This window comes from Protopterus annectens, chromosome 5.part0, assembly GCF_019279795.1.
Source record: "Protopterus annectens isolate FY-2018-M chromosome 5.part0, PAN1.0, whole genome shotgun sequence".
NCBI classification, from domain to species: domain Eukaryota; kingdom Metazoa; phylum Chordata; order Ceratodontiformes; family Protopteridae; genus Protopterus; species Protopterus annectens.
The window spans coordinates 1,566,636,107-1,566,660,238 of NC_056735.1; the positions used below are offsets into that span (position 1 = coordinate 1,566,636,107).

The window sequence follows — 24,132 nt, forward strand, 5'->3', positions numbered from 1 at the left end:
CAACACAACTCTTACTGCATCTTTACTAAAGTCTTGGCTGCTTTTGCAATGCCAGGTTTGGAGCACACACTTGGTGTGCCCTTTCAATTAACAAATCCTTCTGTGGAACATCAATCCAATTGCTTTTTTTTTTAAACCTTCATAAAATTAATATAGTCTGTCCCTTTAAATTTCTCTAATACTGCAGAAGTGCTCTCTGCATTCATGTGATCCAACTACTTTTTTTTTTTGTAACATCTTTTTGAAAAGTCTCACGCTCAGTTAGCCTTTTCACTTCAAAGTTGGATTTTGTCAGTTCATATGAAGAGCTATTTTTTCCAACATTAATGTTCCACTTTACTTCAGTGTTCCACTCATGTTAAAGCATCTTGCATTTATTTTTCCCCTCCAAATTACTGGAAGCCATCTTCTGTACCAAAGCTGAAACCTAAACTGCTTTTTGTCGAACAGCAGCAAGATTCCTCCCAGACAGTTTTCTATTCTCCCCCTCTAATATATGTTACTGCCTCCAAATTTTATTTGCTGGCATCCAGGCCGCGCAATGCCAAGCCATTAACCATTTAATTTTCACTATATTTTTTCCCTACAATTGCAGTTTTCACAAGACTTCTAATAAGCCTGTTGATCAGCTTGCAATCATCTTGAAGTATTGAAATTTATCCTTTAAGACGACCTACGATGCACTACAGCAAGTGACTTGCAAATGCTAATTAATAGGGCACCAGCCAAGTTCTTTAATCTTTAAGCTATAAAGTTACTGCACCCCTCTAAAATGAAAACTGCTAACACATTTCAGTTATGAGTTTAGAAACTGATCATAAGCCATAGGTCTATGGCTGGCTTGCCCTCCATAACTATGGTAGGCCAAGAGGCTACCATCAGTCACCCAGTATCACTTCAACTCTGTTTAAAAAAGGAATATTAAGCAGTTTATGGATGTTTTAAAAGAACACCTGCAGGCAAAATCTTAAAGCAACTGCTACAGAGATTAAGGCAACACTGTAAAAGCCAAAACTGTAGCATTAAGATGCTAGAGATATTTTACTGTATGTTCACCTGTACAGATACAACAGTTTTGAAATTTGGATTAATCCACTGTTACTAATAAAAATATCACAAATTTTACAAATATGGCAAGCTAGGATCAATCTATTAACCTCAGAAGTACTCGGATGCAGAGAGAGATCAGGGTCAAGGCTGAAAATAGTTCTGGTTAGGAGCAAATTAATCAGCAAAAATGGGAATTGTGGGAACAATACATGCAGGGCAAAGGAAAGAAGGCAAGATTTGAATGAGCCATGCAATATTTGACCGACAATGACTGGATACATGTGATATTCACATCAAGACGGTTTGTTTTCATTTACATAAATGTATGACTGCCCATGTCTTAACTTAAAGTTTCTTGTAAAGAGAGAAAAAAAAGGATCAACTGACCAGTTCATCCATCACTTAAACAGTAAATATGTTTGCGACTCAAACCAATTTCAATTTGCAAATACAACAGGAGGTGCACAGTGGATAGCTGAAGACAAAACAATAAAAAAAAAAGATTAAGATTTGACAAGTGACGAGATTCATAAATATGAGAAGGGAGTAAAAAAGTATGTGTGTCGGCGGGGGGGGGGGGGGGGGGGAGAAGAGACGCAACCCAGCGGTTTCATATTAACTTTCTGGTACAAAGGAAGTCTTTTAGTGCTTTTCTACGCTGGATGCTCCCTTCAGCCAGTCTGTTGGGCAGAAGTGAATCAATGTTAAAAGTCCGTTTTATGGGGAAAGTAAGTTTGAGTTTGATACAAGCAGTAATGTACATAAAACTCTAATCTGAGATGAGAAAACATATCTATGGAGGATCAGAAAGTACTTGAGGAATTCATGAATGTGGAGCCATCATCTACTGAAGGAGGCAATAGCTAATCAATTTTACTGAAGACAGAGGAAGACAGAGTAAAGTACATTTGTGTACATTTACCATAAATGTAGATGTTGGAGTGTATTCACTGTTGCAGTCATTACATTTGGGGTTATGGGCTTGCAGTAGCCCTCAACAAAGTCTTGGGTCCTGTGTCAGTTGCAGTCTCATCTTCCATGACGTCAGTAGTATAAAACATGCAGCCAACGCCATTACATCAAAGATGTCAGGTGCCCCCTAATGGGAAGCAATTAAAATGTATAAATACAAGGATATACCGCACCAAGAAGCTTTTGAACATAGTAAGGAAAAGTAGAGGTATAGCCAAAAGAAGAAAGGGGGCTGGAGGGAGGGTAACCAGGACTGCAACAGTGTAAACACTCGAACATTTATGGTAAATGTACACAACTGTACTATGTTATTAGTGTACCACTGTTGCAGTCATAGCTTTGGGAATCTACCCAGATATAAAGGTTGGGAGGAGGAATTTAAATAGAATTAGGACCAGCTATAAGGCCCTGCAAGACTGCAGTGGCAAAGCCAGTTCTGGATTTAGAGAAAATTGGCAAATGATAATGATTGGTGAAAGTATGCACAGAACTCCAGGTAGCAGCTTCTACGATGTCCCTGGTTAGGATGCCTCAGAGTAAGGCTGTAGAGGTAGATGCAGCCCTGGTTGAATGGGGTCTGATGCCCTGTGGGATAGGTTTTCCATGGTGCTTATAGCAAAAATGAATGCAGTTGCCTATCCATTTTGAAATGGTTTGCTTTGAAATAGCTTTCCCCTCTGTCCCTGCAGAAAAATGACACCAGCAGTTGTTCAAATTTCCTTTGAGGTTTAGTCCTGTCCAAGTAGAATCCAAGTTGTCTGTGCACATCTAAGGAGTGCAGTATCCGTTCCCCTTTGTTATGTGGGTTTGGAAAGAAGGTAGGCAAATTAATGGACTGATTAAGAGCCACACTGGATACCACCTTGGGCATGGAGAGACTGGGACAACCTGTCTGCATGAATGATAATGAAAAGCTCCACTGCCATAAGGGCCTGTAATTCAGATACCCTTCTTGCTGAAGTGATTGCTAAAAGGAAAGCTGTTTTCCAAGAAAGGAATTTTAAATCTGATGTAGCAGCTGGCTCGAAAGGAGGAAGAGTGAGTTTCTCCAAGACAAAGTTAAGGTCCCAGGCTGGAGTTGGAGCTCTCCTGGGTGGCCTTAATTTTTTGGCCCCTCTAAGGAACTGCTTCAGCAGTGGGTGAGCAAAAAGGGGAGGCTCTGTGTTATAATGAGCTGAAATGGCTGAGGCATGAATTTTGATGGAGGAAAAGGACAAGCCCTTATGAAGCATCTCAGTCAAGTATGGTAGAATCTTAGGTAAATTGGTTCCAGGCACAGAAGCTTTTCCATTTTGCAGCACAAGATTTTCTAGTACTAGGCCTCCTTGCTTCTAAAATGATATCAATCACCGATTTACTGAGGGATGGTAAAGGAGAGATTAGGTAATTAGCCAGACTGCTAGGTTCAGGGTTTGCAGCTGAGGGTGCAGAATCTGTCTCTCCTGCTGAGACAACAGGGAAGGAGTCTGAGGCAGATGCCATGGGGCCAAGCATGACACTGCACAAGAGGGGGAACCAGTGTTGGCATGGCCAGCCTGTTGCAATTAAAATTGTCCTTGGTTTGTCCTGTTTGCTCTCCAAAGTACTACTAAAGATCAGAGGAGGAAAGGCATAAACTGATCCCAGAGAATAGACTTTAAGCTAGCTTGTGGGGAATCCTTGTGCAAAATTTGTCAAACTGATGGTTTGGGGGGGGGGGGGGGGGGGGCAAACAGGTCTATATCTGGGCTCCCCCATTTGCTTGTCAACATGGGGAAAATCCTTTGTTCCAGTTTCCACTCGTGTGGGTCCATGAGGTTTCTGCTTAGTCTTGCCAGTGTATTAGTTTTCCTGGCAGGAACCGAGCTTGTAGATTCACTTGGTAGCTCAAGGCGGTGTTCAATAATGCCATGGATAGTCTGCAGAGGGGGCAAGAATGTGTACCCCCCCCCCTGCTTATGTACCACGACAGTGGTGTTGTCAGTCTTTACTATTAGTTGTCCTGGAAGAATGTGGTCCTTTAAGGCTGTCAGAGCATTCTGTACAGCTAACATTTCTGATTTATATGCAGGTGCATTCGACTTAGTTTTCATTTGCCCTGAATGCACTTACCTGCCAGGTGAGCCCCCCCCATGCATAGTCTGATGAGTCTGTTATGGTTTGGGTGGCAAGGGGTAGTGTGAATGGTAGTCCCTTGTTTTGGTGGCAGGCCTCTGCCCACCAGAGGAACTCTAGGTGAAGGCAAGGTACGATAGGAATCATTGCTTCTAGATCCTGAGAAAGTTGGCACCATAGGCTTTTGAGATACCATTGTAGTTTCCTCATATGCAGCTTTGCATATGGAATTGGAAGAAGAATGCAGGAGGCCATGAACCCCAAGGCTTGCAGTATTTGCCTTGCAGATAGCGTTTTTTTTGGTAGGTTGTCAAATGAATCCATTTCTCTGGCGTGAGGAAAGCCATCTGGGAAGTTGTATTAAAGCTCATTCCCAGGAATATAATTTGTTGACAGGGTACCAGGTGTGATTTCTTTTCATTTATGGTGTACCCCAGACAAGTCACCACTCTTTGAACAAAAGCCAGATTATTCAAAAGAATGTCCTAACTTTCTGCCTTACACAATCATCCAGGTATGGGTATATTTGAATATTTCTTTGCTTGCAAAATGCAATGACTGGAGCTAGGCACTTTGTGAATACCCTGGGCACAGTAGATGAGCCAAAGGGCAGTGCAGAGAACTGATAAAAAAAGAAGCATACCTGCACATCCCCAAGTCTTGTGTTGCCAAACAGGCATCTTTGCCTAGCATAGGAAGCAGCTGAAGAGTCAGCATCCCGAATTTTGGAATCACCAGAAAGGTCCAGGACGGGATGCCAAGAACTGGCCTTTTCTGGGTACCAGGAAAAGTCTCGAATAGAAACCTTGTCCCTTTTCCTCTTCTGGTACAAACTGAATAGCCCCCATGCTTAAGAGAGAGAGTACTTGATTTTGGGCCTCTGCCCACTGATTTGGGGGTAGATCTGGCCACCAGCTTGGTGTTGGTAACGTGTGGAAGTGAATCTGTATCCTTGGGACACTATTATAAACCCATTTCTCCCGGGTAATAAGTTCCCAGTTTTTTGCCTGCAGACAAATCTTTCCACCTAAAGGAGCATTCAGCTGGAAAGTGCTTGAAAGCTTTAAAAACAAGTCATGGAGACAGTTTTCCATAGGGGGAGTTTTACTACCAGATTTGGATGCGGAAACCCCCCACTGCTTAGTCTTGTGCGTCCTCTGGGACTGAAACCTGGGGTTTCTGCTGCGTCTGGGTTTGGATTGAGAAGACCTGGAAGGGGCTGGAAAGGACCAATTCTTAAGACGGCCAATGCCCACTAAATATTGGAGGCTGAACTTGTAAGAAATCTTTAACAGTTTGCATAGATTTAGCTTCATCTTCCACCTTTTTAAGAACTTCCTCAGCTTTGCCAAACAGGCGGTCCTGATTTAAGGGAGCATCCAACAGTATCAGGCAAAGATTGCTCCTCAAGCCAAGCACAGACCCAGTAACAGCAGCCCTGCAAGAGGCCTCTAATGAATCCACATTGCAAAGTACGTTTCCCAACCTGTTCAGCAGAATGCATTAAATCCTGTAATTCTTTGGTTTCAGCAGTCAGGAATCAACATCCTTTTCTGTTTAAGCAATCCAAAAACATTTTGTTGATACTGTAACACATGAAACTGGCAGTTTACAGCCCTAATGGCCAAGGCTGCAGAAGTGTAAACCTTCTTACCCCATCTATCCAGTGGCCTGGAGTCTCAGAAGGGGTAGGATTTTTAGCAGTAGAAGCATTAATGCCCTTGGGTCCCTGTGAGAGTCTCTGGATCCACAATAGGATTTTTAAAAAGGAACTTGTGTGAATCAGGAACCCTGTAATATATGTGTCGGGTTTTCTGGGAGAAGAAAGCAAAGAATCAGGGGCCAAACTAGACTCCGAAAAGGCACCATCAACAATGTCTAGTACAGGAGATGTAGCTAAAGGGGAAGGAGTAAGAAATCCCCAAGCCTCTTTTTTGAATCAGAAAAATCCTGGCTTTCCCAGTGGAAATGCTCCCTTAGAGTATGTAAGGTTTCACCAAAAAAGTCCTCTGGAGGGAAAGCAGAGGGAATAGAGTTCTCTGCATCAGAATCCTCACAAGTAGAGAAGGGTAAATTCAGATAATCAGAAGAATCAGAAAAATCAGAATCCTGGTCAGATGATTCATAAACCACTTCAGTCCTAGGTCTCTTAGAAGGGGGTGGTTGGCTTCCCCTGATTAGTTATAAGATCTTCAGCCATTCTTTGTTTTTTTTTTTTTTTTTAGGCATAGAGGCCTGAGCATGTGGCCTGGGCGTTGGTTTCTTAGGCATGGTTCGAGATTTAGGCCTAAATGAAGGAGTCTGTTTAATATGCAAGTACGTATGCCTGAATACACCATCAGAAGCCGGTGCCTGCACAGCGGCTCCGGACCCATCCAAGCTAGAGACATCCACAGGGTCCACAGCTGAAGCATCTCGCGGCATTCCGGACTCTGAATGGGTCTCAGTAGAGGCCAGTGAATCAGAAGTAGTGGGTATAAGGGGCTGTGAAAGCACATCACGGAGTACCGGCAAACTGGTGACTGGCTTAGAAGCGTCGTCAGCAGCTTTGGACCTAGCCAGCCTGTGCCTGCGTTTTTTCCGAATACCGGTAGTCAGATGACTAACCGATGAAATTTCTGGATAATTGAATTGAGAACCGAAATATTTAGAAGTGAAAATATACAGACGACAGATAGGGTGTTCACAAGGTACGTCGTGGTCAGGGCCTAGGCAAGGAATACAGTACAAATGAAAATCTTTGGGAGGCATTTGCTTTCCACAAGTAATGCAATTATTAACTTTCACAGACATTGGTAAGGAGCAAGAAAATGTTTCCCCAATGGGGTACTTGGCTTTAGTTGAAGACTTCTGAAATTTTCATTTTCGGGTTTCATAGCCGGAGTTGGACAACAGGCACTTGCAAACCGCTTCTGCTTCGGGCACAGCACAGCAAGAAAGACGGATGTAATGGTGTCGGCTGCATGTTTTATAACCCTGATGACCTGACGTCATGGAAGAAGGGACAGCAACTGATGCAAGACCCAAGACTTTGTTAAGCAGGCCAACTTGAGGGCTACTGCAAGCAGACAACCCCAAATGTAATGACTGCAAGAGTGAAACATGAAGAACGTTTCAATGTTCACTCATCATCCTGGAGAATGGAGTTTTGAAATTTCTGAAATCTTAAAAGCACAAATATGGCTTCTCCGTCTAAAACACTCAACCCACAGACTGCCATTATCTGTGGCAGACAGTGCATATAGTTGTCAGAGATCAACTTTTTTGATCCGTCACCTGGTATGAAGAGTGTACAGTTGTGCAAGTTGCACTTCCCCATAACAGTAGATCTTCAAATGAATCACGGTTTATACAACCAACCTGGGAGGAGGATATGGATCCAAAAGTCCCTGTATCTAGAAAAAGGGATCAAATTTGTAATGCCTTGTACAGAGGACCATCAGGCTGCCTCTAGGTCCACCCCTTTCCAATATGCCACAGGAGACAAGGCTGTGGTAGAGAACACTTTGACACCGTTTTGAAAGTGGTTACCATGGTGGGAATAGTAAAAGGCAACAGCAGAGGACAACCATCTGCAAACAGGTCTGTTTTTGACACTGGTTGTCCTTTGTCCCAGCATAACAAATAACGGACCAGCTTTTCTGAACTTATTCTTGTCAATATACTACTAGAGTAGACTATGCATATCCAGTGTGTGTGGAGAAATCTTCCTAGTACGGAGGATTCGGACACGGGGAAATTGATGGCTCGATTCAAACTGAACCCTGAAACTACCTTTGGCATGAATAAAGGATTTGTTTGTAATGAAAGCCTCTTTATATATAGGTGGCCAGACAGGGTTCTTAGCTTGCAACTCTATATACTCTTCTCATTGCTCTGACATGTGGAAGAACAGTCTTCCATGCAATTAACTTTGTGTCTGCTTAGGGGCAGATTCAAATGGAGATCTGGTTAACTTTTCCAGCACAAGTTAAGATCCCAGGAAGGAGAAACCCGTTTACAAGGAGGTATCCTGTGTAAAATTTTACACAAAACATAGAACTGGGGTTCCATTGGCAGACATGCTGAAATGGCCACTAGATGTACCTTGACAGAGGAATAAGAGTCCAGAAGTTAGTACCCCACACATTTGAGCACCAGCAGTACATTAAAAAAAAAAAAAAAAGAAAAGAAAAAAACAGGGGCCCAGTTTGGGATAAACTAGGCAACAACTAGAAACCCTTTTTTCTTGCCTCTTGGAAGCAACACAATTCCTGAAGACCTACTCATTTCCATTCACAAGTGCCCCTCTTGGTCCTGCGCAGCTTGTTTGCCACTATGGAATGAAAGATGTTTTGGGGGCTACTGAGTGTGGAAGAGTCACCTCCCAAGCCATCACAGCCAGCCTGCACACAGGCTACGACCTGGTACCCCCTTGGTTCTTTATATACTACAACCACTGTGCTGTGGTTTTCTAGATGTCCTGGGGACCAAAGGTTGATATTTTAAAGGTATGGATTAGTGTTAACAACATGTGCTTTTGTCTTTCAGAGACAAACGCCTAGCGACTTCATGCCCAATGAAACTGCCCCCCCCCCCCAAGCATTTGCTTTGTCCATTCTCCACTGGAAAAAACAAAAACCTAGTCTTAACCACACTCTAGCCATAATCCAGCTCTTCTTTCTCCTATAGCTTGTCTGTGTACAGAACTCCTCTCCCTTACCCTATACTACTGCAAGTACCCCATGTCCACTTTCTTCTACAGCTTTCCATCTTCCCTTGCTCCATACCTGTTACACTCTCCTAATCCACACAGCAAATACTCTATTATACGACGATCTTCCTTAAGATTTCCACAGATTACTGATAAAGGTGGACCTAAAACTTGCAAACATGAAATATTACAGTCACCTTCGTCGCATCTAAATTGTCTCTTGCACTTAACCCAACTGAATTTGCTGACACATTAGTTTCAACTCACTTAATCACATGTATTACAATTCACTTTAATCTCTCCTTACTTTACAAATTCTCATTTCCTGTAGTATTTTAAAATCGGGGAGCTTTTCTTCCCAGGCAACTGCTGAAAATGGGCAAAGTCAACCAGCTGGACCATCCCAGTAAACAAAGGTAGAGCATTAAACAGAAAACCTAAAATTGCAGATTGATTTGGAAGGTTGAGAAGAAAAAGGAACACCTGAATGTTTGTTATCTATGGTCTCCACCACTGGAGTTCTTTTTTTGAAATCTGAAATTCTAGAGGTGGCAAAACACCTCCATCTTTCTCACGTGCAACCTGGCAAGTGGAATCCGAAGCCTATATGCCATGATCCCCATGAAAAATACTCTGGCTGAAGTCAGACTTATTCAGCAGCTCAGGAAAAAAGTTTCCAAAGCCACCTCAAGCAGTAAACCCATAACAAGTGGCGTACCCCAGGGTTTGGGCTTGGGGCCTCTTATTTGGGATATACTTTTCTGAGGTGCAGGCCAAAACCAGTGGGCTATGGCTGACCAAGTTTTGCAGAGGACTGCAAGCTGGGTGCCGTCATCAATTCCTCTAGTGATGTGGACATCCTCCAAGAGGGTATCACTCACACAAATGATTGGTGCCAGAAAAATGGCCTCAAGCTGAATACCAAATAAATGCCCTTTGGGGAGAGTGACGTCCCCACAAAAATCACATAACATCCTAAGCACTCAGTCGTGAGGATTTGGGCACCCAGGTTGACAGCAACCTGACTTGACCACCATGTTGACGGTATGGAAAGCCTTCTACATGGCCCACTTCATAAGTAAGGGTATCTCATCCAAGAACAAGACCTTGGGTCATAACATCCCTGTATTCTTACCTTACAAGGCCCATTATTGAGTAACACACACCTTTCGGCATGTACCTTGCCAAGCACATGCAGCAGCTGGAGAGCCCAGATGTTCTTCACCAGGAGAATCCAGAACCTCAAACATCTACCATACACAGATTTACTCCGTTTCATAGAAGTGACCTCTGTCTAGCATACAAGGCAATCATGGACCCCACAGTGATGGGACTGCTGCATATCAGCAAGTCAAGCTCCACTCGAGTAACCCACATGGGTGGCCTCAACCTGGTCTGTGACAACAACAGGACTTGTTGGTGGGACAGATTTGTGTCCCAGAGACCCCCTCATCTATGGAAGACACTCCCTCTCCACATTAAAGCACTCTATCCCTTTTTAAGCACAACCTGGATAACTGGATGGGAAACAGAAAATTTACCCCTGGGATTCCATCCATGTCTCTGATCCATGTCCCCGATCCTATAAAAGAATCTACCTCCTCTTGCACTGCAACAGAAGGCCTTTAATGCATTTAAGACATTCTAGAAAGACAAAGGGGTTGGAAAGGTGGCCTAATGGTTAAGGTGTTTGCCTTACAAACACAAGGTGCAGGGTTTTGAGTCTCACAAGGGATAATTGGCTAGGCTTAAAATGGCTCGCAAGGGCAGTTAGCCTAGTACTAATCTATGAACCTATAATCTTATGAGATAGAATCACAAAAATGTGAACATTTACCTGGAACCCCCAGACTGGTCAGAAGAAACCACTGAAGTTACTGACACCTGGTAAGAGAGACTCTGCAAAGATAAGTCATCAAAATAAATATGTAAATGCCATTCAAACTTAAAAAAAAAATAAATAAATAAATAAATAATTTAGAAGTGTCTAGTTCCAGTCACAGCTCACTGCAAACACCCTTGGAGCTGTAGATAACACAAAGGGTAGTGCAGATAATTGATAACATAACAGATACAGAAAACCAAAACTTGGATATGGGAATGTGATGGCATGCATCTTTTTAGATCTAATATTACTAGGAAGCTTTCCTGGGAAAAGCAACACAACAGCCTTTGAAAAGAATAAAATATTTTACATTTTGGAGCTTTCCTTTCTGAATTTGTATGTGAAAGATCTACAAAATGGACTCGAGATGACTTTTTGGTACTAGAAACAAAGCCCTTGCTCCTTTTAAATTTACTGACAGATTCTACAACTCTTAGGGTAAGCATATGCGCTGAAGAAACTGGGGGGTACTGCTTGGTTTTAACAGTGGGGACAGAGTACCCTGAAAGGAATAATTTGTACCCAGTGCCAACTGTATCCCTCCTAAACCACCTTCAAACACCCAAGAGTCTGCTACATATGTTGCCAAAGGGTAATGTACAGAGGCAGTTGCTGATACAGAGTTAGGGGACAGGAAGGTATGGGAAGGGGGAAAGAATGCTGGTGGTATAATCCTCTGAAGTTGGAGACCATCCCTTTTTAATAAAAGGATACCGTTCTCCTGCCATTTTTTGTTTTAATCTGGTTCGAGAAGGTAGAGATGGTTTGTTTTCTTTTGCAAACGTGAAAGATGTGCAAGATTTGTCGAGAGGGGAGGACCCTAAAAATACATCTTGCAAACTCCCCAAATTAAACTTCCAGCTCTCAAACTGTTTGGAGGACCTAATTAGTAGATTGCTAAATAAAACCTTACCTAAAGCAGATTTAAAAATTTCAGACTTGCCTTGTCTGAAAAGTGACCCTAGGCAGTATCTGCACAATCATATACACTCTCCAAGCCATATTCAGATACTTGATAAGTGTTAGTAACAAAATTCAGAAAGGTTTTACCTGGGGGGGGGAAGGTAGCCAACTCTCTCAAAACTCTCTGTACAAAGAAGGACAAACTTTCACATGCGATTATGAAAGAACAGCCCCTTCCCAGTTGGTGAAGATGTAGACATGACATGAAGGGTTAGACCCAAGGTGAGAAAATAAATGCTTTACTTTCAGAAACCTTATAAAGCCTACCTTCTTTTTTGGAAATTGAAGGATAAAAATCAGAGCTGCTATAAACTGCATTAAATACATCCTTCAAGGCTGGCATTAATGGATGAATGGAGGTAGAATGAGGTACATCTGCTTGTCCTCAGTTCAGGGGCAAATATCCATTTGTTCCCATAAAATGTACCTCATGCATGCTGCTACAGTCTGAGAAAAGTAAAAGTCCTTAGAAAGGAGGTTGCAAGGACAAAGATTTTTCTGAAACCGCACTTGTAAAAATACTGTAGAAGCCCTGTCCCAGTCTATTTCAGAATGTTCAGACTCCTTCAGGTATGTTTCTGCTGGTCTCTTAAAGGGCAACAAACAACTTTTTACTGCTATGAAGATAATGCTTTCCAAACATACCACGTCTTCAGATGAACAATGTTTAACGTTTTGTTTTTCCCTTTACAGGTATTACTGGGGACAGACAGACTTCTGCCCCATCAAGAAGTAATTTCCCCAGCTACACTGGGCAGCATCCCATAGGGTACTTATAAAGCCCTAGAAAAAGATGGTTCTGCCATGCGTGGTTCGAATATGAACAGCTGAAGATGTGGCCAACTCCAGGTCTAGGTTGGCTTAAACAACACACACACGCAAGTGTTCTGAAGATAAGCAAGTTTTCCAAAAACAAAATCAGGCAGTAGAGTCACCCACCATTTACTGAAGCATTGATTGAGCCCATGAAGTCTGCAAAGGCACTTTGGCAAGTTTTTTCTTTTCTTCTAACAGCAGCAAAAGTCAAATCAGTAGAAGGGGTAAGTACTGACTGAAGAGGATGCTTCAGATACAGTACGCTTCACTGGAACGAGTAAGTGTTCACAAGCAACATACTTACACACACCCTTACACAATGTAAAGTATAACGAGCCACTAAATCCTGTCAAACTCCTTCAATTAAACTTTGCTCTGACGGGGGGGGGGGGGATAAATAAATAAGCTGCCACAAGAGTGAACACAGCCTATACTCCACAAATGTTACAGACAAAATAAAATGCCTCCAGACATTACTTTCATTAAGGTACAAAGTTTACACAGGCAGTGCATTATCTAACTAAAATATCCCCATAATTAGCCTGTGCTACAAGTGGCAGTCCCAGACAATCTTCTGACAGAGGATTCCACACAGGGGGCTTCTCTACCACAACAGAAGCTGAAGGCAGTCTTATGGTGCCTCGTAAAGAAGCAAACTAGATTCTCATTGTAACTGGGCAGCATTGTGGAAGAAAAATCAGCAAAGTGCAGGCATGGGAAGGAGTCATTGCTTTTGGAAGCTGGTTGGTTGTTGCATCTTGAGCAAGATGCAATCCATCACCACCTCTGACAACTTACCCCACCTGCATTCCCTCAATCAAGTCGAATCATGGCTCACATCTAACCAACTCCTACTTAACCCCAATAAAAAACTAAAATTTAATTTCCTCCCCAAATCTCTCCCAACATCTCGCGTCATCCTTCTCAGTCTACCCTCTAATAGAGCTGTTAATGTCGAATCTCACACTAAACTTTTAGGGGTCTACATAGATGAAGTTAAATTTGACATCCATATAAATTGCATCAAAAAAGACCCACCAAAAGCTAGGATTACTTTAGACAAAAACTTCCCAACTCTCTAAACTGCCCCTAGCTCAAGCTTTCCTTTTACCAACACTATTACATGCCGCCCCAATCTTTACAAACCTCCAAAACAAGGTCATCCAAACCTGAACTAACATAACAAAAATAGCTAGATTTGCCACTAACCTCCCCTATTGCTCTCACCATAGTCTCTCCTTGAAAAAACGTAACTGGCTTGAATTCCAGAATCAACTTCTGCCACTGTTTTTAATCAGTCTCATTCCATCCTCCCACCAACCCCTTGCCAGTCCTTCACTTGCTAATCTCATCTCCCATTATGTCCCTACATGAAAACTTTGCTGCTGCTCCTACAAACACCTCCTTCTAATCTCTAAACCCAATAAATCCATAAGGAAAAGTCTCACTCTTGCCTTCTCCTGGAACAACCTCCCTTCTCCTGGAACAACCTCCCTCCTGTCATCAGATGTATTCAAAATCCCAGTTACTTCAAACTTGCTTTAAAAGGAATATCTAAATCAATACCTGAACATGTCCCTGCCAAGACGCAACTTTAATCTTTTCCTCCTCTATACCAGTCTCCCACCTTCTACTTTCCCTATTCTTTCCTCCATCTACACTTTCCCACCTAAGCTTACCTCAATTTCTAGGTCCATCACTCTTATTATCCTATATTAAAGTATCCTTCATGCATCTTTATGACCCTGTCCTTCCTACTTTTCACTTACTAGACCTCACTTTATACCCAACAATTTATTCACTTGCCACTGATGATCAGTATTTCAGGACAACATTTTTGTATCAGAGATTACTTGTTCTCCTACCATGTATAAATAAAAACTATTTCTCTTCCACGTACAATAGTCAATTTTTCACTTGTGTTTTGCTTAAATTTTGTACTTCATTGCAATTAAATTGTGGTAGAAGGATTGCCAGTACTGGTGGTCTATAAATTTCTTGGAGATAAAGTAAAAAGCTCAGTTTCTGGATGCCATTACAGAATGTAGATAGTGTTGAGCATTTAATGTTTTTTTTACCTCTGCTCAGTATAAAAATCTGCAAAAACTGCCGCCTATTTTACGCTACTTGGAGGAGTCAATCACATTCTGATAAAATACCCTCTATGAAACTGCTGAGCTGGGAACCACAGTCTGAACAAGAAAAGGCGGTTGTGGCCTGTTCCTAGCTGGTGTGCAGTGGGAGATTACCTACTGGGATTTTTGGGGGGATTTTGTACACTTGGTGGGAAATAAGAATGATGAACCTGGAAGGTGAAATTCAATTGCATTTCATGAGAAGTCTGGTTAGCAAATTTGTGCTGCTGAATGCAAAGTGCATTACTGCAGGGACAGTCACCATCAGAAGTGCATTCAGCTGAGTCTGCACATAAGGTTACACCCAAACATGCCAATTAAATGGATTAAAAAGGATAAACTTGCTGCAGAAGCAAGTTCAAGGGATGTGCTGCATTCTAAAAGGACTTTGCACATTACATGACATTTTAACAACGTAATTTAAAAGTGTGCAAGTTTCCAATAATGGAAAAATGTGCTCTTTTCCAAAATGTCGTAGACACATTCTGAGCAAAATGATTTAACGAGTTTGTTAAAACACTGTGGATTTTTTACACTTCAAAGCGGGCACAATTTGAAGACTGCTACTGTAAAACATTAACAAGAGAATGTTAAATGTTAGTTGTACCAAATTAAAAAAACATTTTGAAAGGTAAAATACAATTGTTGTGTACTTACTTTTTTCAGTAAGTTACAATATGTAAAGGAAAATAAGCAAAATGGTATGGGAGTGTATTTCCACTATAATGCCGTGCAATTTTAAATGCTGCTAGACTCTGCAGGTGTTAAATGTTGCAGAACATGCTGCTTGAAGGTTGCAGAGTTGGCCCACATTTTGCCGAATTTTATCCTCCTTCCTTGTGTATGTTAATAAAACCAGGAAGGGAAATCTTGATTCAAACTAAAGCCACAGGAAATCCTGCTTGGGAACTTTTAGATTCTCAGACATAGCTCAAATTCACTGCTTACAAGGGCTCCAACATTCTGGACTGGCTAGAAACTGTAATGGACTCTGTATCTTCTAGCTCGATGCAGACAGCATTTAAAAGTTAGCGTTGGAATAGCTTGAGAAAAGTCTGTTTTGGTTTCCTATGGTGGAGTTTATTTTGTAAAAGTAGTAAAGATGGTCATTATTCAGTTCTCAATGCCTGCAGCTGGTGGTTTATTTACTGGTCCGGGGGTTCATGCATTTTACCTGCATACCAAATGGTGATGCATCTGCTCCTAGAATAGTAACTGGCTTGAACCAACTGCTACCATCCAAATAGTTAAGCGTTTGCTTATTTTAATTTTTTTTTACCACGTTAGTTTTGACTAAGTGTTGCCACCACACCTTACAGCTTGGGAAACAGGAAGTTGGCGCTGTATTTATCCCCATTCTAAAAAAAAAAAGTGCAAAATTCTGATTTGGGGTATGGCATTATTTACTATTATGCAAGGCAGTAACACATTTACCTTAAAGACCAAATGCCCTTTATATTTTTACACCAATGGTGGGAGTGAAAACCCATACTGCTGATTCCACTGCACATGGAGGTCCTGTACCGAAAACAGAGTGGAAAGCCCCTAGCCTCTGTCCATCACGTTCAATGAGTCAAGGAAGGATTATTCTGAAAACCTGACAGTAATGGACACGCTTTCCTGCTCTTTGGGTTATCAAAGTCAGCTCTTGTTGGTTTTGCATCCAGCTTTCATTCAATCTGCTGAACAAGAGACTGTTACAGTCAATATAGGTTTACTGACAAGATGCAATTTGTACATGGAGGACACCGATTGTGAGCAGGATTGGACATGCTTTGTATCGGGGAAACAAGATGGTGGGGCACTGCAGCAAAGCCATACAGCTTGGGATCCTCAACCTACTACTCTTGTTGGAGGACAGACTAGGAGCAGTCTAGGAATTATAAAGGGAGAGACTTCAGGAGGACCAAAGTGAGATCATCAAAATTAGCAAGAGACAGCACTCGTACAGTGTAAGGATAGGACTCCTTCGGCTGCTCCAGTTAGGGGTCGCGACAGCGGATCTGTTTCCATTTTTTCCTGCCCTCTGCATCTTGCTCTCACACCAATCACCTGCATGTCCTCTCTCACCCATCTCCATAAACCTCATCTTATGCCTTCCTCTTTTCCCGTTACCTGGCAGCTTCATCCTTAGCATCTTCCCCCAATATACTCTGCATCCCTCCTCAGCACATGTCCAAATCAATGTAATCTTGCCTCTCTGGCTTAGTCTCCAAACCTTCCAACCTGGGCTGACCCTCTAATATACTTATTCCTAATCCTGTCCACCCTCGTCACACCCAGTGCAAATCTTACATCTTTAACCCTGCCATGTCCTGCTCAGATTCCTGCCTTTGTCAATGCCACTGTCTCCAACCCATATAACACAGTTGGTCTCACTATCCTCTTGTAAGGATAGGACAGTATTCATAATCTCAGTCTATGCCCAAAAATCAAGGTTTTGACATGGGGGGAAAAAATGCATCCAAGCAACAGATGCAGGGCTGACTAAACGAAGCAGGACATCAGTTAAAGTTGATATAAGGGACCCAAACGGACTCACTGGAACAGGATAGGAGGACCGTCTAGGCCCACATGGGTGGGGCAACAGGAACAAAGGAAGGCTAGAATGGTCTCCACCTGGCTTGATGGTACTGCAGACATGGTTCAACAAGTCACATCATCATATATAAGAGAGACAGACATGCAACTAAGCCAGACTTCAGCCTCGTAAGGAAAGGGCATTGGGGTAGAATCAGTGACAGCAAAGCCATCTCCTGTGAACGTCATCCCACAGCACAAACCACTGTTAGACATTGAGCTGCAAGCAGTGGCCAAAAAAGGCTCCAAGGTTAGAAACCAAGTTAAAGGTCTAGGAGGTGACTGGAGAGAAAGCAGTTGTTGAAAAGATGAAGTTCCAACTCTGCATTCCTAGATTTGGAAAAAGCATGACAAAGTACTAAGAAAGTTGATGTGGACAGTTCCATGACAGCTTGAAGTTCCAGAAACACTGGTAGTATTTGTGCAGATGAAAGTACAAGGACCCAATAATTCAAGTAAGAACAGTGTTCAGACGGAGGGAGTTCCCAGTGGGAGTGGATGTGCATAAAGTTTCAGCTCGGAGCCCATTACTGTTCATATTGGTGATGGGACTACATTAACAGAGTAGCTCTGACCTGTCCCCCCAGCCTCTGCAGGTGATAACTGCATTACATGCACACTGAATAATACTTCAGGAAGTGATAGCTGAACAGAATACAAAACTGAGAACGAAACAGTACAGATTAAGACATTTGTAATGGCAAGTGGGGAAGTCAGAAGAAGCTGAACATTAAAGGGAAACAATGGAAAAAGGTTAACGGCTTAAATTACCTGGGAAAGCTAGTTGAATAGGGAGCCTGAGTGAGGCAGTCAGAGGGATATGGAATGGAGTGTTAGGGGTGGTGTGCAACAGAGAGAATCTGAAAAGTCTGAAAAACAGTGGAGCAACCAGTATCTCTAAGGTACAGAAACAAACATAGGCAGTGAAGGCATAGCAGCTGAAGAAGCTAAAGGTAATGGATGAGAAGTGCCTATGAAGGATGGTAAGATGCACACTGTGGGATAGAAAAAAATTAGGAAATCACAGCAGAATCTAGATCAACTCCAATAGCACAGATCAAGAAACATATTATAGGGGGTTTGGATACATGTGCAAGATAGTGAAAATTTGGGACACACATGAGGAAACATGGCATCCAGCAAAGCAATGCATGAACTACATGACAAGACCTGAAACAGCCAGGCATAACTATCAAAGGTACAAGAGTGGCACTGAAGAGACACTGCAACAGCTGATGTGAAAGAAACCAAGAGTAGAAAATAGCAAGGATGATTTTTAGTCACGGCTCAGTTTCACATACCATATCAGAGAGTGGAAAGCTAACCAAGCATACAATTATGGTATTTTATTACACATGCTTCAGAGATTTGCATTAACAAATTGAAGGCCTGTAGCTACTGTGTGATGAGATGAACAGTTTTTGGGTGATTATGGAGTTGTCCGGAAGATTTATTTGACCTGGGATGGGGCTATTTTCATACTGGTATTCTGTGATGGACATGTAGCAGCCATTTACATTTGGCTTTGTACCTCGATCCTAGCTTAGTGTATGGAGCTTAACCACAATTATTACTTCCATGACCTATTTGAAGGTGAGAAGACACCTCCCCACACCCACAAACACCCATTTACAGACTGCCACCCTGGCACTAAGTGGCACTCCTGTATGAATCTTTCCATTTAAAATGGGCACTTTTTGGTCCAGTTGTATTTTCCTAGTAATACAAATGTCAATTTTAAACCATCCACTTGGCCCCACAACTGACTGCTCTCTATCTACTTGAGACCACATATCATATGTGCTTTAGACAAATTTGAAAGCAGCATTACATGAATGTGCGCTGTGGAGCAAGTGATGAACTTTTCTACACTACATCAGCAGCCCAATAGTAGTACAAGCAACTACTGTATGTTTAAAGAAACCATAACACTTGAGCATTTCATTTTTATGCCCTCACAATGCAAGTGGTTTGCGTTTGCAGACTTTTCAGCTCCTCCATGGCTCTCTAACAGCACATCTCCAAAATCTGCAGTGACAGCCTAACAGATATGCCACTTGGTTACCATCAGAAAGTATTGCCTTCATGTGAACAAATCATGAACTTTCTTCTCCGATTTAGGAGATCAGATGATAAATGAACTGAAGATGTACTATGTACTGTCTCGTACTCCAAGTAATAAATTGTACCTTCAAACCTGAAGTCTGGAAACTTGGTCAGATCACCTCCACCATACAGCCTCTGCAGTTTGGCTACATCCTCGTTCATCTCCTTCTGGTACTCTTGACCAGCATCGACAGGACCACTAATGTTCCTGCAGTACAAAAAGTAAAATATTAGTAATGCTTCACCAAGTTCCTCAAACGGCATTTTGCCTAGAGTACATTTTTTTTATAACCTGGTTTTACATTAAAAATTACCTTTACCAAAAAAAAAAAAAAAAAAAAAAAAGTACAAATGAACTGAGAGATTCAGCTAGACAGTAATACACAACTTACTTATTCTCACATTAAGCAGCCGTGTTATTGGTCAAAGGGCTGGGACTAAATTAAAAGAAAATGAGCACATTCCCACAACTGTATTCATATTATCCCCTTAGACTTGATAAATTTGGGTATCAGAAACATTAACTGATCCCACACTACCTACACATGTATATAATTTGCCTGAAAGAAAAGAAATCTGCCTTGTGTGTCTTTTAAAGCCTTGGAGATCCTTCATCTAACCCTGCTGCAGTTCAGACACTCAGGGGAAAAAAAAAAAAAAAAAAAACAAACAAAGATTTAATATACAACCTCTACGAGGAATCCTTTAGAAAGGTCAGAATACAAGGCAAGACGTTACTAGACTGTCACCTCAACCTTCTCTCAGATGTGCAGGCCATCATTTTACCACTACCAAGTACTTCTGATGCAGTGACCGTAATTCCTTTAGTACTAGCTACAATGTGGCAAGTCATCAAAAAAGTTTGGGGCAAAAAAAAAATTCATACAAGGTAGATTTAGTACCCTTTCAGATTAACCAGCAAAAGGCATCTTGGCATTAAATTTAGATAAACATTTACTATACGTACCAGAATCACAACACATTCTCACCCACCTACTAATCCCTTTATGGAAGTTGGAATACTTGCAAGTAACATCCAGATCATGCAAAACACAAGCCTAGCAATCCTCATACCAACTTCAGGGAGCAAAACTAGCACTAAAGACTCAACAGTAAAATTTATACCCCTTTAAATAGAAACTGGATCCCTAATGCAACAAAAGCTACTTTATCTTAACATTTTAGCTCATTAACTACAGATAGTGTCCACCCCTAGTCTCATCATAAGCAAACTACCCTTACAATCCAACACCAATGATGCGGTCACCCTAATCTGACCTCCATTCAGAAAAGCGTTGGGAATAAAAGCTCTCAAATGTTAGCACTTGCTTTCTGGGTAACCATTCCACAATAACTCAAAACACATTAAGTTACAGTGGATATAAAAAAAGTGTACACACCCCTGTTAAAATGCCAGGTTTTTGAGAAAAAAAAAAAAAAAAAAGACCACAAGTCATTTCAAAACTGTTCCCACCTTTAATATGACTTACAACCTGTACAATTCAATTGAAAAGCAAACAAATTTAAGGGAAAAATATAAAATATACGTACAATAAAGCTGGTTGCATAAGTGTGCATACCCTTAAACCAATACTTGCTGAAGCACCTTTTGATTTAATTAATATTTGCCCAAGCTTCCTTGCAAAAGTGCTCCAAAGCTGTCAGATTGTGAGGGCATCTCTTGTGCACAGCCCTCTTCAGGTCACCCCACAGATTTTTCTACTGGATTTAGATCTGGGTTCTGGCTGGGCCATTCCAAAACTTTAATTTTCTTCTGTTGATTTGGGTGTATGCTTGGGGTCATTGTCATGCCAAAAGGTGAAATTCCTCAATCTTTCTAGCAGATGTCAGAAAGTTTCGGGCCAAAAGTGACTGGTATTTGGAACCAATTCCCTCCACCTTGACTAAAGCCCCAATTCCAGCTGAAGAAAAGCAACCCCAAAGCATGATACTGCTGCCACCATGCTTCACCGTGGGGATGGTGTTCTTTTGATGATGTACATTTGGTGCAAAAACACTTGGCCTTTTGGAATTGTGGCCAAAAAGTTCAACCTTGGTCTCAGACCATAACACATTTTCCCACATGCTACTGGGAGACTTGATATACTGTTTTGCAAGCGTTGGCTAGGCCTGGATGTTTTTCTGTTTAAAAGGCTTCCGTCTTGCAACCCTACACCATAGACCAGACATGTGGAGAATACGGGAGATTGTCACGTAGTACACAACCAGTACTTGCCAGAAATTCCAGCAGCTCCTTCAGTGTTGCTGTAGGTCCTCTTTGCAGCCTCCGACCAGTTTTCATCTTGTCTTTTCATCAATTGTGGAGGGATGTCCAGTTTTTTGCAACATATTTTCTCCACTTTTTGATGACTGTCTTCACGGTGTTTCAGGGTATATTCAATCTGACTGATACCTTTCAAACAATGAGATCCCTTTGATGCTTTGTAAGCCATCTGTGAACCATTAAGACAGCTAAACTTTATTTGGGGTTATCAGAGTCTCTAATTGATGGCAGGTGTGTAACCAAAAAGACTGAATGTTGAAGCACCTTTTGATTTAATTACAGCAAAGTATTAGTTTAAGGGTGTGCACACTTATGCAACCAGCTTATTGTATGTTTATTTTTAACCCCCCCCCCCCCCCCCCACACACACACAGAGGTTTGTTTTTCAATTAAATGGTGGGAATGTTTTGAAACTGTTTAGTCTCATTTTTTATATCACAAAAACCTGGCATTTTAACAGGGGTGTGTAAACTTATATCCACTGTAAACAGAATAACAGTCTGCTAAAGAATACTTCCTATGCAGGCTTACATGTTGTAACATGCATAAAATATACCAATCAGATTTCCAATATGCTCAACATTTAAATGCAAATACTACTGCACAAATACTGTGTTACAGCTTCAAAGAAAAAAAAAACCGAATGCATGTCAAGAATCATGCATACATCTCACTCCCATTTTGTTTATCATAGGTTTTATATAAGTTTTATACAACATACACTAACCTGTGCAACTTTATAAACACAAGCAATACAGGTGTAGAAACATGCACTTTTCCCTACTTGCAACTACCAACTAGATCTGGTCATGGCCGAAGAGTTTTTTGGAACAGTTCACTAACCCAGTTAAATAAAATACCATTCACTGTAACACAAGAATAAATGTGAAGCCTTCAGATTAGATTTTTTGTAAGTGTACAAACTACAAAAACACACATATTTCATTGCAGAATATTGGGCAAGGTTAAGGGAATTTCCTTTTTCTGGTTGTAGAGGACAGAAGGGGATTTTTAGAAAATGGCAATAATTTACTACTTGGACACTATTCATAGAGCCCTAGATGAGATCACAGTAAATTTGAATTTTCTGTGGACATTACTGCATTAGTAAATCTAAAAGCCACTGGTGTCTACTGCACTGTTTAGCAATACTAAATGCATTTCACATTAGAATAGCAAAATGAATACTATGTGAAAAATCTGACAAGTGTAATTAGTTTATCCAAAGAAACATTACATGCAAAACAATGCATATATGCGATGCCAGACTGATTAACAGCATCTTAAGTTAGTATTTCAGATGACTGGGACACACAAAAGATCAAAGAGACCATTGTATACGAGAGGAAAAACCAATGAAATTAGAGCTTCTGAGCACTACACAGCTCCATGTGCCACTTTGCCACAAGTATGAACACTGACAGGTGGCTATGAATATCTAGCTTGCTCATGTAAAGCCACAAAAAACTTGTGTAGACAAAAAGTTGATCCCCATACAACTAATATAGACGTGCTCCTTTGTAACTTTTATCCCATTTTGTCATGCTTATACCGCCATGGTTTCTGAAAGCTAATTTAGAGAGTCTACTCAAAATTTATTTTTTTTATTTCTATAGTCTACTCAATTGAATTTTATTTTGGGGGGGGGGGTAATGCAGTTTTGGATCTAAAACGTGAAATGATTCGTACTTTAGGATCCCGGAAGCAAGACAGGTGAATACACTATTTGAGGACATGCTCAAATTTCAGCAACAAACTCTAGAACCGATTTGGATGCCTCTTAGTCATGTTGAACCCTGGGACATCAGCTGGTAACCATACCACTACACAACCATTTGTATTTCTTTTGGGAGATTGGGGGGGGGGGCGCACAGAACAAGAACAGAACTATTCTCAGTGTTAAGGAACAGAAAAGGTAGAAAAAACTGCAACCATTACATGGGAAAAACACCCTAAAGGACAATTCTGATACTAGAGTTAAAATTCTGCACTTGAGGAAGGTGCAGACTTCTGGTAGCCACCTGCAATACTCAGTGGTACACAGTCTTAAACAGAGGTGCAAACTGCACTGACCTCAGTGTTCCACACAGCTACCAGCACCAACTCTGCAAAGCTTCTCGACAAAATAAATTGCTCTGCAGTACTTCTGCAGATAAGGTGCAGGATGACAGTTTGTCAAAATACTTGCATTGCCTAACAAGGCAGGGATAGCCTCTTCCCGCTATTTTTTTTTTGCCAACGGCTCTAAATATAAACAATAAGCGATCAAGGATATAACTGGTATGTTAAATAAAGAAAATTTGGCTTTACTTACAGACTATATTTTGTACCCAATAAAACTAGTAAAGGATCTCTCAGTACTGTAAAACATCTTGAAACAGTAAAGTCTTTTCAAGATATAAAGGTAGACTATAGCTGTAAACTAATTTACCCACACATGAACTGTTCAATAATTTTATCATGTCCCCATAAGTGGGTATTTACGGTTATGAATTAAAAAAAGGATTCTGACTGCTAAGGATATGTGGGAACAGACCAAAGAAAGATACAACGG

General features: G+C 41.3%; 1 protein-coding gene across 5 annotated transcripts in view; it reads right to left on the bottom strand.

The window, feature by feature from the left end:
• The window catches only part of ATP5PF (ATP synthase peripheral stalk subunit F6), a 108,780-nt gene that overhangs the window by 51,573 nt on the left and 33,075 nt on the right, over window positions 1-24,132 (bottom strand). For all 5 annotated transcript variants that reach the window (XM_044071365.1, XM_044071364.1, XM_044071366.1 and 2 more), the window contains exon 3: window positions 19,378-19,502. In XM_044071365.1, coding sequence (XP_043927300.1) covers window positions 19,378-19,502 — 125 coding nt within the window. The remainder of the gene's footprint in view (window positions 1-19,377; window positions 19,503-24,132) is intronic.